Source organism: Palaemon carinicauda, chromosome 43, assembly GCF_036898095.1.
Source record: "Palaemon carinicauda isolate YSFRI2023 chromosome 43, ASM3689809v2, whole genome shotgun sequence".
Lineage (NCBI taxonomy): Eukaryota > Metazoa > Arthropoda > Malacostraca > Decapoda > Palaemonidae > Palaemon > Palaemon carinicauda.
Window position 1 is genome coordinate 27,883,548 of NC_090767.1, and position 17,386 is coordinate 27,900,933.

General features: G+C 34.5%; 2 protein-coding genes across 2 annotated transcripts in view; both read left to right on the top strand.

The window, feature by feature from the left end:
- LOC137633390 (uncharacterized) overlaps positions 1-5,941 on the top strand; it is a 12,475-nt gene extending 6,534 nt beyond the window's left edge. Inside the window, exons 2-5 of the mRNA XM_068365616.1 lie at positions 932-3,349; positions 3,836-3,978; positions 4,905-5,063; positions 5,736-5,941. Of these exons, the coding sequence (XP_068221717.1) occupies positions 2,892-3,349; positions 3,836-3,978; positions 4,905-5,063; positions 5,736-5,821 (846 nt within the window). The 5' untranslated portion in view covers positions 932-2,891 and the 3' untranslated portion in view covers positions 5,822-5,941. The remainder of the gene's footprint in view (positions 1-931; positions 3,350-3,835; positions 3,979-4,904; positions 5,064-5,735) is intronic.
- Positions 5,896-15,109, top strand: LOC137633761 (uncharacterized). Its single transcript, XM_068366007.1, has 4 exons — positions 5,896-5,945; positions 6,953-7,095; positions 14,083-14,242; positions 14,896-15,109. Exons 1-4 carry the CDS (start codon positions 5,896-5,898, stop codon positions 15,107-15,109), a joined length of 567 nt encoding a protein of 188 aa, XP_068222108.1.
- The last annotated feature ends 2,277 nt before the right edge of the window (positions 15,110-17,386 follow it).

Here is a 17,386-nt window from a genome sequence, read left to right on the forward strand (position 1 = left end):
GATTGCTCAAAGTCAGAATCGATTCTCATCTCGGAGTCAGTCACCGAACGGGATGTACTTTGAAAACGAAAGAATTTTCCAACAAACGACAACATTGTAATAAATGTAAAACATCATTTTCATATAAGGATTTTTGCATTGTCACCCAAGCGCCCAATGACAATCAAACCTCTTGTGCCACCATTAAATGGTCAGACTTCTTCCAAAGTTCTATATATTGCATAGTTGACGTCCTCCTTTCCAAACCAAACAACATCACTCAGTTTTTAACTACTTAGAGATAGGTACTAACTTAAGCATTCTTCACTTTTTAACTTTATATATTTTTCTTTTTTTATAGTTTATTTTTTAGATGATTATAATTAACTTTTATGTTGTTCCATTTGTATTAATATTAATACTGAGTCTTTTTTTTCTTTGTATATCTTGTATATTTTACAGCCCTGATGATGAGACCCAAAGTCTCGAACATTTGGAAAATACATGTATGATACTACGATGGCTTTTCTCCATCCTATTTATATTAAATCTAGGCGTTCCAGATGCCCCAACCTTCCTGAATATTTATATATATATATATATATATATGTATATATATACATATATATATATATATATACATATATATATATATATATATATGTATATATATATATATATATATATGTATATATATACATATATATATATATATATATACATATATATATATATATATATATATGTATATATATATATATATATATAGATATATATATATAAATATATATATATATATATATATATATAGTGCCAATTGTTAGTGATTTTTCTTGTAGAAATGTTCTTTGATTTTATATTATTTATGAATATCAATATTTTCTTATATTTCTTTTCATTGTAGTCACCTGGAAGTGTTTTTTTTTTCAATTCAATTTTTTCTTTTTTACAGAGACACCGTTCCTCCTTCGATCCAAATCGACGAGTTTGATGAGTCAAGCGTAAGATTGTGGAAGATTTTCAGGGAAGCCATTCAGCCTCTTTATTTCATGATCCTTCGCTGGGTGAATCCCAAGTGGAACCCAGAAAGTAACTTCAAAGACTACCTCGAAAGCCAGGGGGTCAACATCAATGAAGTCAAGAGGAATCTTTCAAAGGATCAATGGGATAAGTTCATGAATCCTTCAACCCACAATACATGGGACATATCTATGATTCATGTGCTTCTCTTTTTTTCTATATGTTTAGCTGGAAAAAATGACGAAAAGTGGCACAAACAAAATGGTTCCGACCCAGAATTGTCATTAACCAGCTTGAAGAATCTTCGAAATGAAACAGCCCACAATCCGAGAATTGGGAGAGAAAGGTGTTCCTCCATAATAGATATATTATATGAACTTACAATAAAAATTCAAGGGAGCTTAAAACTTGTTGTGCTCGGGTATGTAGTAAACCCTGAGGATAAAGAAGAAATCGAAGAAGAAATGGACAAAGTTTTTGATAACACACGACAAAAGATCCATGAGATAGGGGAAGGAGGTATAGGAGCCGAGGTCTTTGATGAATATCAAAGGGAAATTGACTTCACCAAAAAGAAGAAGTTATTGGAAGAAGAAGGCTTCCCTTGTTTGAAGAACATTCTTGAAAAATTGAAAAGCATTAATCCTCTCAACCTGATAACAGGAACCTCTTCTAACCCCAACACACCAGTAGAGAAGATTTACACAGAAATGAAGCTAGAAGGGGAAAGTGGCCCCTGTAGTGTTCCTATAGAGGAGATACTGAATCACGTACCTCATGACGATCACAGTGGACTCTTACTGATCAAGGGAATGGCAGGTATGGGGAAAACCACTGTGGTTAAGAAGATCATTTCTGACTGGCTCTCTAAGAAGGACGACATCAAAGGCCTTAATGACTTTGCCATACTTTTGTATGTACAATGCAGGGATTCCATTGAATATTTTAAAGACTTGTTAGTGGCGTTTTTTGGAGACGTTCACCAGAAATTCCAAGGTAATGAAATTATTGATGTGTGTCTGGCTCACAAGTGTCTACTCATCATTGATGGGTACGATGAATTAAATGATAAATCATCAAAATTATTCCAAGATGTTTTGACACAGAAGAAATCCCGCAAAATTAGTGTTACTGTGACCACCAGACCTGAATTTGAGGAGAGATTTAACAATCAGGTGAAATCGATTACACAACTGTCTCTACAATTAGTCTTGAGGGAATTCCAGAGGAGAAGAGAGAAGAGTTTGTATGCAAGTATTATGCTGTATTGGGGTCAGGCAGTTCTCCCTTGCAATCATTAGAGGAATTGTTGCAGTATCTGAGGAAAACAAAGCACACTATGCATGAGGTGTGGGGACTACCCTTAAATCTCGCTCTTGTAACAGTTCTGTGGATGATTAAACCAGAGGTTATAAGCAACATCACCACTGAAGCTGAGCTCTACTGGCAATTTCACCTTTTGTCTCTATCAAAATTGAAGGAGCGTTTGGCGAAAAACCCGCTCACAGCTCACTTACCAACAACATTCATAAAGATTAACACAAAGAAATCTATTGAGAAACTATGTGGTGAATCATTCAAAGCATTACAAAATGATGAAATCAATATTCCAGAATCCACCATCAATAATTTGTCTGCCTTTTGCTATAGTTTGGGATTGCCAGCAGAAGAGCTAACTGGCGCCTTCCTGAAGAAGGTGACCACTTCCCAAGGCTCCTTTCATTACAGTTTCCCGCATAAAGGAATAATGGAATTCATGGCAGCTCTGTCTTTCCCTATGAAATTGACAAACCAATGCTGGGACCAATCAGTAAACACAGCCACAGTTAAAAAGATCTTTAAAAAAGCTTCTTGGAGGGAGTCTCCCTGAAAACCTTCACAAATATCAAAATATGATGATACATATGATCAGCCTATTCCATGTGGGTGACGGAGACGAGATGAAGGTGTCAGATGATGCCAAGATTGAGGCACTGGAACTCCTAGTAAGGTCGGGAGTGAACGACAAAGACTCTGTGCTAAGAGTCTTGAAGAATATCAAATGTGATCATTCTTCTGCAAGATGGATAGCACAGAGGTTCAAGTTGTTTGATAAAGACACCAGAATTGAAGATCATACAATTGATGCGTACATTGCCCTCCTTATAGCCACAGATGCCCCTCTCCCGAACAGAGAGAGAATTAAAATCAGAATATCCCTTTTTGACACTGATGGGTTAGTTGAACTGCAAAGGCAACTCTGCCGGCATCATATCAACCCATCAAGAATAAATCTATGGAAACATATCAACGGAGATTTAGAGCCGACCGTAGAAGAGAGAGAGTCAATCAAGAATCTACTCACAAATGAGTAAGTTATTATTATTTCACAGTTATTTTTAATATTGCAAGATAAATATAATAATAAAATATCTTTATAACAATACACTGATACATGATCATATATACAACATATGCACATGCACACATATATAGGCCTACTAATAAAGAGAAAGAGAGAGAGAGAGAGAGAGAGAGAGAGAGAGAGAGAGAGAAAGAACTCATAACTTTAGTATAATAATCATCTTGAGTCTTGTAAACAATATATTTTATATTGTCAGTATCATCATTATCATCATTGTCACAATTAGACTCATAATAAGTCGGCTAAACATCAAAAAGTCCCGATTTTAATTTCTAATTTTTCGTTAATATCAATTTCAATATTTTACAAAATTATTCTTTTTTTACTTTCCGTTTTCGTCATCATCATCATCATCATCATCAACTTGATAATAAAATTCCCAATCAAATCCAATAACTATTTCTTTCTTTTCTTTTCTTCTCTTTGGAACAGTTGTAAGGAATACAAAGGCATCTGGGACCCAACGTTCCAAATCCCTCCAAATATTAGGAGACTTCGTGTGAGTCTTCCAGACCAACCCAGTCTCGACGCCTTCTGTCGATCTTTGGAAAAGACAAAAGAGATTGAATCTTTATGTAAGAATTTTCTCTGTTTCTTTCCTCTGAGTGACATTATAATAACTCGCCCTCCTTTCCCTCATCCTGTCATTCATTGTTATTATCGTTGTTATCATTATCAATATCATTGTTAACATCATTATCATCATCATTATTACTCTATAGATGTAGAACATTATATTCAGAGGTCTAAATCAGGTGTTTTTTTTTTCGCAAAAAGGAAAATATTGTTTTAATCTGATTTTAATTTCATATAAAAGCTTTCAATGTTAAGTTTTAATTTCTTTCCTTCCATATATTAAAAGGAAATGTCTCATTTTAATGGTGTTGATTTAGTTAATAGTGATGGAAAGGAATAATAGTGATCGTGATTGTAATGAATAGGAAACAAATATCGGCACCAGTCATAGTCAAACGCGCTCCTCCTGACTCCGCCTCCTTCCTTCGCTGATTGGTTCTCTACGAGGATGTGGGCGAGTTATCCGAACGGGAGAACCAATCAGCAAAAGGGATTTAAAAACGTTTCTTTTGGCCAATGATATTTTGACAATAGAATGAAACTGAGTTTTTATTGGCTGATGTGATTTAGACAGTGCATAATGTGAGGGTTTCATGAGGAGACTGATGCCATACCTTATGCAAGCTCTACAATGCTCACTTGCACACACACACACGCACACACACACATTAACTCCCGCACGCACACGCAAACGCACACACACTAACGCAACCTCAAAGAGACTATGGCAGACATATTGCTCTACTGTGTTTAGTTCTTTTGCCTCTAAATTCGTTGTTATTATTATTCCCATTTGATCTTTTCCTTTAGAATCTTAAGAAAGAAACACAGAGAAATGTTCAGTTTTTTATTATCATTTTTCTCAACGTTTTTCTTCTTCTTCTTCTTCTTCTTCTTCTTCTTCTTCTTCTTCTTTCTCTTTCAGATATTCGCTTCAGTGTCAACGACGTCAGCAGCGTCAGTCGCCCCATCCCTTTCTTGGAGAAGGATCCAAATGTCTTTGTCTATGTCGAGGACGTCAAGGAAGAAGACATCGAGAAGGTTGGGGACATCTTCGGACATTGCAACCACAGGATGCAAGGAGGTGAGAAGACATCATCCCTTAAGAGAGAGAGTGTGTGTGTATGTGAGTGTGTGTGTGTGTGTGTGTATGTGTGTGAAAGGGTACTCTCAATAGGCCTACATATATCCATATCTATTTTGGACTGGACATAGGCCTATTTTCTTAGAACATAAAGTAAACGCAATATTGAGAAATATAATAAAAAAAAAGATAATTTTAGAAATGGAAAAGATTTTTATTTTTTTCTACACTTTTTCAATTGTTAAAATAGGCCTACATATATCCACATCTATTTTTGGAAAGAACATAGGTCTATTTTCTTTGAGCATTAAGTAAACTGATCATAAAATATATAAATTAACATCAATAATGAAAAATGTAATAAAAAGTATTATCAATTTAAGTATTTACTTTTATTCAAAATTTACATGATATTTTGGGTCATGAAATATAAGTATATATAAACAATTGCAATGCTGTGTTGGTCCACTTGCGTGTGTGTGCGCGTGTACGTGTACGTGTTTGTGCGTGTGCGTGTGTGTGTCTAAATGCACTTCTTCATCTGAACAAAACAAGATAAAAATAAAAGGCATATAATAATGAATAAATGTGGGTGACATCATTTAATTTCTTCTTCTTTTCATTCCCTTTCATTTCATCCCATTTTCTTACTTTCTTTTTTCTTCCCAACAGTTCGTTCTGGTCAATCTACTTTCCTCTGTGTTCCTTGGGGAGGACGAGGAGCCCTGAGGTCATCCTCAGACTCCTCGCCTCCTTGAAGGGAGTCAGGGTGAGAGACTACATCCAGTTCCCAGAAGAAGAACGACCAAATGACGAAGCCTTAGTCAGAGAGATGGATCTTAAGGCAAAGGAATCCACCGGATGTAGATATGGTGTTGTTTAGTGAGTTTGCTTCTTCTTTTTATACTTCTTCCTGTTTTTCATAGGTGTTTTACGATCTCTCTCTCTCTCTCTCTCTCTCTCTCTCTCTCTCTCTCTCACTAACATTTCAAACTTTTCGGCAGCAGGTGATGATCCAGGATAAATATACTGTATTCACTATAGGCCTAGTTTCAAAATTGATATTTCTTTAAGATTTGGCTTTTGCTTTTTTCACTATTAGTTATTGTTATTTAGAATATATATATATATATATATATATATACATATATATATATATATATATATATTTATATATATATATATATATAGTTAGAGAGAGAGAGAGAGAGAGAGAGAGAGAGAGAGAGAGAGAGAGAGAGAGTTGTTATTTATAGCAATTTCCATCTCATTATTATATCCATTCATTCTGAATATTCATTTCACTATCATTTATTATTATTATTATTATTATTATTATTATTATTATTACTAAGCTACAACCCCAGTTGGAAAAGTGGAATGCTATAAGCCCAGTAAGTTATCATTATTTCACAGTTATTTTGAATATTACAAGACACATATAATAATCAAATATCTTTATGACAATACAATGGTACATGATCATTCATACAAACATATGCACATACACAAATATATAGGCCTACTGATAGAGAGAGAGAGAGAGAGAGAGAGAGAGAGAGAGAGAGAGAGAGAGAACTCATAACTTTAGTATAACAATCATCTTGAGTCTTGTAAACAATATATTTTATATAGTCAGTATCATCATTATCATCATTGTAACAATTAGACTCATAATAAGTCGGCTAAACATAAAAGAGTCCCGATTTTTATTTCTAATATTTCGTTTATATTAATTTCCATATTCTACGAAATTATTCTTTTTAACTTTTTGTTTTCGTCATCATCATCATCATTATCAACATCATCATCATCATCAACTTGATAATAAAATTCCCAATCAAATCCAATAACTATTTCTTTCTTTTCTTTTCTTCTCTTTGGAACAGTTGTGAGGAATACATAGGCATCTGGGACCCAACGTTCCAAATCCCTCCAAATATTAGGAACCTTCGTGTGAGTCTTCCAGACCAACCCAGTCTCGACGCCTTCTGTCGATCTTTGGAAAAGACAAAAGAGATTGAATATTTAGGTAAGAATTTTCTCTGTTTTTTTCCTCTGAGTGACATTATAATACCTCGCCTCCTTTCCCTCATCCTGTCATTCATTGTTAATATCGTTGTTATCATTATCAATATCATTGTTATCATCATCATTATCATCATTATTACTGTATAGATGTAGAACATTATATTCATAGGTCTCAATCAGGGGTTTTTTTCACAAAAAGGAAAATAATGTTTTAATCTGATTTTAATTTCATATAAAAGCTTTCAATGTTAAGTTTTAATTTCTTTCCTTCCATATATTAAAAGGAAATGTCTCATTTTAATGGTGTTGATTTAGTTAATAGTGATGGAAAGGAATAATAGTGATCGTGATTGTAATGAATAGGAAACAAATATCGGCACCAGTCATAGTCAAACGCGGCTCCTCCTGACTCCGCCTCCTTCCTTCGCTGATTGGTTCTCTACAAGGATGTGGGCGGAGTTATCCGAACGGGAGAACCAATCAGCAAAAGGAATGTGAAAAGGTTTCTCTTAGCCAATTATATTTTGACAATAGAATGAAACTGAGTTTTTATTGGCTGATGTGATTTAGACAGTGCATAATGTGAGGGTTTCATGAGGAGACTGATGCCATACCTTATGCAAGCTCTACAATGCTCACTTGCACACACACACACGCACACACACACATTAACTCCCGCACGCACACGCAAACGCACACACACTAACGCAACCTCAAAGAGACTATGGCAGACATATTGCTCTACTGTGTTTAGTTCTTTTGCCTCTAAATTCGTTGTTATTATTATTCCCATTTGATCTTTTCCTTTAGAATCTTAAGAAAGAAACACAGAGAAAATGTTCAGTTTTTTATTATCATTTTTCTCAACGTTTTTCTTCTTCTTCTTCTTCTTCTTCTTCTTCTTCTTCTTCTTCTTCTTCTTCTTCTTCTTCTTCTTCTTCTTTCTCTTTCAGTTATTTACTTCAGTGTCAACGACGTCAGCAGCGTCAGTCGCCCCATCCCTTTCTTGGAGAAGGATCCATTTGTCTTTGTCTTTGTCGAGGACGTCAAGGAAGAAGACATCGAGAAGGTTGGGGACATCCTTCGGACATTGCAACCACAGGATGCAAGGAGGTGAGGAGACATCATTCCTTAAGAGAGAGTGTGTGTGTGTGTGTGTGTGTTTGTATGTGTGTGAAAGGGTACTCTCAATAGGCCTACATACATCCATATCTATTTTGGACTGGACATAGGCCTATTTTCTTAGAACATAAAGTAAACGCAATATTGAGAAATATAATAAAAAAAAAAATTATAGAAATGGAAAAGATTTTTATTTATTTCTACAGTTTTTCAATTGTTAAAATAGGCATACATATATCCATATCTATTTTTGGAAAGAACATAGGTCTATTTTCTTTGAGCATTAAGTAAACTGATCATAAAATATATAAATTAACATCAATAATGAAAAATGTAATAAAAAGTATTATTAATTTAAGAATCTACTTTTATTCAAAATTTACATGATATTTTGGGTCATGAAATATAAGTACATATAAACAATTGCAATGCTGTGTTTGTCCACTTGCGTGTGTGTGCGCGTGTACGTGTACGTGTTTGTGCGTGTGTGTGTATATGTCTGAATGCAAATATCCATCTTAACAAAACAAGATGAAAGCATAATATAATGAATAAATGTGGGTGACATCATTTAATTTCTTCTTCTTTTCATTCCCTTTCATTTCATCGCATTTTCTTCCTTTCTTTCTTCTTCCCAACAGATCGTTCTTGAGAATCGTCTTTCCTCTGTGTTCCCTGGGGAGGACGAGGAGCCCTGAGGTGATCCTCAGACTCCTCGCCTCCTTGAAGGGAGTCAGGGTGAGACAAGACATCGGGTTCCCAGAAGAAGAACGACCAAATGACGAAGCCTTAGTCAGAGAGATGGATCTTAAGGCAAAGGAATCCACCGGATGTAGAAATGATGTTCGTTGGTGAGTTTGCTTCTTCTTTTTATACTTCTTCCTGTTCTTCATAGGTGTTTTACGATCTCTCTCTCTCTCTCTCTCTCTCTCTCTCTCTCTCTCTCTCTCACTAACATTTCAAACTTTTCGGCAGCAGGTGATGAGCCAGGATAAATATACTATATTCACTATAGGCCTAGTTTCAAAATTGATATTTCTTTAAGATTTGGCTTTTGCTTTTTCACTATTAGTTATTGTTATTTAGAATATATATATATATATATATATATATATACATATATATATATATATATATATATAGTTAGAGAGAGAGAGAGAGAGAGAGAGAGAGAGAGAGAGAGAGAGTTGTTATTTATAGCAATTTCCATCTCATTATTATATCCATTCATTCTGAATATTCATTTCACTATCATTTATTATATTATTATTATTATTATTATTATTATTATTATTATTATTATTATTATTACTTGCTAAGCTACAACCCCAGTTGCAAAAGTGGAATGCTATAAGCCCAGTAAGTTATCATTATTTTATAGTTATTTTGAATATTACAAGATACATATAATAATCAAATATCTTTATGACAATACAAGGGTACATGATCATTCATACAAACATATGCACATACACAAATATATAGGCCTACTGATAGAGAGAGAGAGAGAGAGAGAGAGAGAGAGAGAGAGAGAGAGAACTCATAACTTTAGTATAATAATCAACTTGAGTCTTGTAAACAATATATTTTATATTGTCAGTATCATCATTATCATCATTGTCACAATTAGACTCATAATAAGTCGGCTAAACATCAAAAAGTCCCGATTTTAATTTCTCATTTTTCGTTAATATCAATTTCCATATTTTACAAAATTATTCTTTTTTTACTTTCCGTTTTCGTCATCATCATCATCATCATCATCATCATCATCAACTTGATAATAAAATTCCCAATCAAATCCAATAACTATTTCTTTCTTTTCTTTTCTTCTCTTTGGAACAGTTGTAAGCAATACAGAGGCATCTGGGACCTAACGTTCCAAATCCCTCCAAATATTAGGATCCTTAAAGTGAGTCTTCCAGACCAACCCAGTCTCGACGCCTTCTGTCGATCTTTGGAAAAGACAAAAGAGATTAAAGAATTAGGTAAGAATTTTCTGTTTTTTTCCTCTGAGTGACATTATAATACCTCGCCTCCTTTCCTACATCCTGTCATTCATTGTTAATATCGTTTTTATCATTATCAATATCATTGTTAACATCATTATCATCATCATTATTACTGTATAGATGTAGAACATTTTATTCAGAGGTCTCAATCGGGTGTTTTTTTTTTTTCACAAAAAGGAAAATATTGTTTTAATCTAATTTTAATTTCATATAAAAGCTTTCAATGTTAAGTTTTAATTTCTTTCCTTCCATATATTAAAAGGAAATGTCTCATTTTAATGGCGTTGATTTAGTTAATAGTGATGGAAAGGAATAATAGTGATCGTGATTGTAATGAATAGGAAACAAATATCGGCACCAGTCATAGTCAAACGTGGCTCCTCCTGACTCCGCCTCCTTCCTTCGCTGATTGGTTCTCTACAAGGATGTGGGCGGAGTTATCCGAACGGGAGAACCAATCAGCAAAAGGAATGTGAAAAGGTTTCTCTTAGCCAATTATATTTTGACAATAGAATGAAACTGAGTTTTCATTGGCTGATGTGATTCAGACAGTGCATAATGTGAGGGTTTCATGAGGAGACTGATGCCATACATTATGCAAGCTCTACAATGCTCACTTGCACACACACACACGCACACACACACATTAACTCCCGCACGCACACGCAAACGCACACGCAAACGCACACACACTAACGCCACCTCAAAGAGACAATGTCAGACATATTGCTCTACTGTGTTTAGTTCTTTTGCCTCTAAATTCGTTGTTATTATTATTCCCATTTGATCTTTTCCTTTAGAATCTTAAGAAAGAAACACAGAGAAAATGTTCAGTTTTGATTATCATTTTACTCATCGTTCTTCTTCTTCTTCTTCTTCTTCTTCTTCTTCTTCTTCTTCCTCTTTCAGTTATTCACTTCAGTGTCAACGACGTCAGCAGCGTCAGTCGCCCCATCCCTTTCTTGGAGAAGGATCCAGATGTCTATGTCCGTGTCATTGTCGAGGACGTCAAGGAAGAAGACATCGAGAAGGTTGGGGACATCCTTCGGACATTGCAACCACAGGATGCAAGGAGGTGAGGAGACATCATCCCTTAAGAGAGAGAGTGTGTGTGTGTGTGTGTGTGTTTGTATGTGTGTGAAAGGGTACTCACAATAGGCCTACATATATCCATATCTATTTTGGACTGGACATAGGCCTATTTTCTTAGAACATTGAGTAAACTGATCATAAAATATATAAATTAACATCAAAAATGAAAAATGTAATAAAAAGTATTATCAATTTAAGTATTTACTTTTATTCAAAATTTACATGATATTTTGGGTCATGAAATATAAGTATATGTAAACAATTGCAATGCTGTGTTGGTCCACTTGCGTGTGTGTGCGCGTGTACGTGTACGTGTTTGTGCGTGTGTGTGTGTGTGTCTAAATGCACTTCTTCATCTGAACAAAACAAGATAACAATAAAAGCATAAAATAATGAATAAATGTGGGTGACATCATTTCCTTTCTTCTTCTTTTCATTTCCTTCCATTTCATCCCATTTTCTTACTTTCTTTCTTCTTCCCAACAGATCGTTCGGGTCAATCAAGTTTCCTCTGTGTTTCCTGGGGAGGACGAGGAGCCCTGAGGTCATCCTCAGACTCCTCGCCTCCTTGAAGGGAGTCAGGGTGAGAGACTTGATCGAGTTCCCAGAAGAAGAACGACCAAATGACGAAGCCTTAGTCAGAGAGATGCATCTTAAGGCAAAGGAATCCACCGGATGTAGAGGTGTTTATAGGTGAGTTTGCTTCTTCTTTTTATACTTCTTCCTGTTTTTCATAGGTGTTTTACGATCTCTCTCTCTCTCTCTCTCTCTCTCTCTCTCTCTCTCTCTCTCACTAACATTTCAAACTTTTCGGCAGCAGGTGATGAGCCAGGATAAATATACTGTATTCACTATAGGCCTAGTTTCAAAATTGATATTTCTTTAAGATTTGGCTTTTGCTTTTTCACTATTAGTTATTGTTATTTAGAATATATATATATATATATATATATATATATATACATATATATATATATAGTTAGAGAGAGAGAGAGAGAGAGAGAGAGAGAGAGAGAGAGAGTTATTTATAGCAATTTCCATCTCATTATTATATCCATTCATTCTGAATATTCATTTCACTTTTTTTATTATTATTATTATTATTATTATTATTATTATTATTATTATTATTATTATTATTATTATTATTATTATTACTTGCTAAGCTACAACCCCAGTTGGAAAAGTGGAATGCTATAAGCCCAGTAAGTTATCATTATTTTACAGTTATTTTGAATATTACAAGATACATATAATAATCAAATATCTTTATGACAATACAATGGTACATGATCATTCATACAAACATATGCACATACACACATGTATAGGCCTACTGATAGAGAGAGAGAGAGAGAGAGAGAGAGAGAGAGAGAGAGAGAGAGGGAGAGAGAGAACTCATAACTTTAGTATAATAATCAACTTGAGTCTTGTAAACAATATATTTTATATTGTCAGTATCATCATTATCATCATTGTCACAATTAGACTCATAATAAGTCGGCTAAACATCAAAAAGTCCCGATTTTAATTTCTCATTTTTCGTTAATATCAATTTCCATATTTTACAAAATTATTCTTTTTTTACTTTCCGTTTTCGTCATCATCATCATCATCATCATCATCAACTTGATAATAAAATTCCCAATCAAATCCAATAACTATTTCTTTCTTTTCTTTTCTTCTCTTTGGAACAGTTGTAAGGAATACAAAGGCATCTGGGACCCAACGTTCCAAATCCCTCCAAATATTAGGAACCTTCAAGTGAGTCTTCTGGACCAACCCAGTCTCGACGCCTTCTGTCGATCTTTGGAAAAGACAAAAGAGATTGAAGGTTTAGGTAAGAATTTTCTCTGTTTCTTTCCTCTGAGTGACATTATAATACCTCGCCTCCTTTCCCTCATCCTGTCATTCATTGATAATATCGTTGTTATCATTATCAATATCAATGTTAACATCATTATCATCATCATTATTACTGTGTAGATGTAGAATATTATATTCAGAGGTCTAAATCAGGTGTTTTTTTTTCACAAAAAGGAAAATATTGTTTTAATCTGATTTTAATTTCATATAAAAGCTTTCAATGTTAAGTTTTAATTTCTTTCCTTCCATATATTAAAAGGAAATGTCTCATTTTAATGGTGTTGATTTAGTTAATAGTGATGAAAAGGAATAATAGTGATCATGATTTTAATGAATAAGAAACAAATATCGGCACCAGTCATAGTCAAACGCGGCTCCTCCTGACTCCGCCTCCTTCCTTCGCTGATTGGTTCTCTACAAGGATGTGGGCGGAGTTATCCGAACGGGAGAACCAATCAGCAAAAGGAATGTGAAAAGGTTTCTCTTAGCCAATTATATTTTGACAATAGAATGAAACTGAGTTGTTATTGGCTGATGTGATTTAGACAGTGCATAATGTGAGGGTTTCATGAGGAGACTGATGCCATACCTTATGCGAACTGCTGCAATGCTCGCGTGCACGCACACACACACACACACACACTAACTCCAGCACGCACATACAAACGCTCACAAGCAAACGCACACACACTAACGCAACCTCAAAGAGACAATGGCAGACATATTGCTCTACTGTGTTTAGTTCTTTTGCCTCTAAATTCGTTGTTATTATTATTCCCATTTGATCTTTTCCTTTAGAATCTTAAGAAAGAAACACAGAGAAAATGTTCAGTTTTTTATCATCATTTTCCTCATCGTTCTTCTTCTCTTTCTTCTTCTTCATCTTCTTCTTTCAGTTATTCGCTTCAGTGTCAACGACGTCAGCAGCGTCAGTCGTCCCATCCCTTTCTTGGAGAAGGATCCAGATGTCGATGTCTATGTCGAGGACGTCAAGGAAGAAGACATCGAGAAGGTTGGGGACATCCTTCGGACATTGCAACCACAGGATGCAAGGAGGTGAGGAGACGTCATCCCTTAAGAGAGAGAGTGTGTGTGTGTGTGTGTTTGTATGTGTGTGAAAGGGTACTCTCAATAGGCCTACATACATCCATATCTATTTTGGACTGGACATAGGCCTATTTTCTTAGAACATAAAGTAAACGCAATATTGAGAAATATAATAAAAAAAAGAAAATTATAGAAATGGAAAAGATTTTTATTTATTTCTACACTTTTTCAATTGTTAAAATAGGCCTACATATATCAATATCTATTTTTGGAAAGAACATAGGTCTATTTTCTTTGAGCATTAAGTAAACTGATCATAAAATATATAAATTAACTTCAATAATGAAAATTGTAATAAAAAGTATTATTAATTTAAGTATCTACTTTTATTCAAAATTTACATGATATTTTGGGTCATGAAATATAAGTATATATAAACGATTGCAATGCTGTGTTTGTCCACTTGCGTGTGTGTGCGCGTGTACGTGTACGTGTTTGTGCGTGTGCGTGTGTGTGTCTAAATGCACTTCTTCATCTGAACAAAACAAGATAACAATAAAAGCATGAAATAATGAATAAATGTGGGTGACATCATTTAATTTCTTCTTTTCATTTCCTTCCATTTCATCCCATTTTCTTCCTTTCTTTTTTCTTCCCAACAGATTGTTCTCGGAAATCTGGTTTCCTCTGTGTTCCCTGGGGAGGACGAGGAGCCCTGAGGTCATCCTCAGACTCCTCGCCTCCTTGAAGGGAGTCAGGGTGAGAGACGACATCGGGTTCCCAGAAGAAGAACGACCAAATGACGAAGCCTTAGTCAGAGAGATGGATCTTAAGGCAAAGGAATCCACCGGATGTAGAAATGGTGTTCATTGGTGAATTTGCTTCTTCTTTTTATACTTTTTCTTCTTCTTAATAGGTGTTGTACGATCCCCCCCCCCTCTCTCTCTCTCTCTCTCTCTCTCTCTCTCTCTCTCTCTCTCTCTCTCTCTCTCACCAACGTTTCAAACTTTTCGGCAGGTGATGAGCCAGGATAAATGAACTGTAGTCACTATAGGCCTAGTTTCAAAATTCATATTTCTTTAAGATTTGGCTTTTGCTTTTTCAATACTAGTTATTATTTTTAAGAAGACATATATATATATATATATATATATATATATATATATATACGGAGAGAGAGAGAGAGAGAGAGAGAGAGAGAGAGAGAGAGAGAGAGAGAGAGTTGATATGTATAGCAATTTCCATCTCATTATTATCTCCTGTTATCTCTAATAATTTTGTTCGTTATCATTTGGTCAGAATCTTCAATCATGTGTGTTTGCATCTCAGTATTTCCTGTTCCCTTCAATTATCTCCTCATTGCCTTTAACTCTCGTCATATTCATCTTCTGCCTTTCCTTCAATATCATTATTACTCCTCTCTACAATGAATTTAATAATCTTCGCCCAGGTTTTCTATAATGAAGAGAATAATAGAATAATCACCTTTTGTTTTTATTCATTGAATTTATCCAAAGTCTTTTTCTTAATGGTGTTATCTTCTTTGCTTGTCAGGTTACCTTTCCTTAGGTAAAAATCCCTGGGGAAGAAGAAGAAGAAGAAGAAGGAGAAGGAAAAGGAGAAGGAGAAGGAGAAGAAGATGAAGGAGAAAAAGATGAAGGAGAAGAAGGAGAAAAAGGTGAAGTAGAAGAAGAAGAAAAAGAAGGAGAAGAAGATGAAGGAGAAGAAGAAGAAGAAGAAGAAGGAGAACGAGAAGAAGAAGAAGATGAAGAAGGAGAAGAAGAAGAAGGAGAAGAAGATGAAGGAGAAGAAGAAGACGTTCATCAGAGTTATTTCTTCAGCGACCAAATTCTAATTCATAATCATAGTTTATCCTTATATGGTCAAATTGGTGTTACAATACTTATCGGGGAATCATGTTAATCTACCTTTTTATGATGTGTGTGTGTGTGTGTGTGTGCATGTGTTTGATATGTTTGTTTAATCATGTCTCAGACATCTACTTGACAATAACAAATGTTAGGGAAAGTTCAACGTCTTTTCATAAAAACCTATTTTTAGGAAACTTCTTTTATTATGTTTATTGTTATATTCAATCTCCTGTTTGTTCTCTTCACTTATATCTATACACAGATTGTTTTTCTTTAATCATTTCAATACAACTATTTTTTTTTAAGTGACAAAGTAGTGCATGACTTATATCATGACATATTCTTAGCAAAATGCTGTAAGACTTGAATGTACTGATTCACTCTATAAATTGTCTAACATCTATTCATGAAAATCAAGTCTTGCTGATGATAGTAGAGGCGATGGTAGGTAATAAGTAACAGTGGAAATCATCATAAATAAATCTCTGAATGAAACAAATGTTGTTTTCATCACCTTTAACGTTTTATTTTTCAATTTTAGCCTACATTGATAATGTCTTCTGATATGTCCTTAATCTTCCTTCAAAGCTCTGGACGGATTCTGTTCAAAAGAGTTCAAGTCTGTAGAGCATAAGCTATTCAGAAAGAAGTCTCTCTCTCTCTCTCTCTCTCTCTCTCTCTCTCTCTCTCTCTCTCTGTGGAGGTGAAAGAAGAAATCATTCTTACCTAAGTCCTTCAAACGACTCATATCATGCAACAAAAAAGAAATGAAACAAAGGGATCTTAAAACTTTTCAAACAGGTGAGTTCTTTGTGAAATCTCTTGTTCTGTATTTGATTATTTTGAACATTAAAGTAAACTTATCAGAAAGTATAAATTTTTCTGTGAACTTACATGTTAAAATGGACTAGTTTTGCTTTTAAGGAATCATATCATCATAGGTAGTCAATTTAGTTTTGCAATTAAAAATCAAAGTAAAGGATTATGACACTAAGCCTTTTATTGCAGAGATTTGATCTTTTGTAAAACGCTTGAACTTTGTAATGTCCTCATATATTGATGCTATTTCCTATTTCAGATCAGATGAACTGGTAAAAGAGAAGACTGAGTGACTGACTGGCTGAGTGAGTGACAGAAAATGAAGGAAGGCAGAACTGAAGCTGACATTGAAAAAGAGAATAATAAGATGAGGTAGGATTTTCAGGCTAAAAATTTTGAATTACTGTTCTTAATAAATTGTATAAAATGGGTATGATGAGGAGTTACTTCTTTTAATCAATTG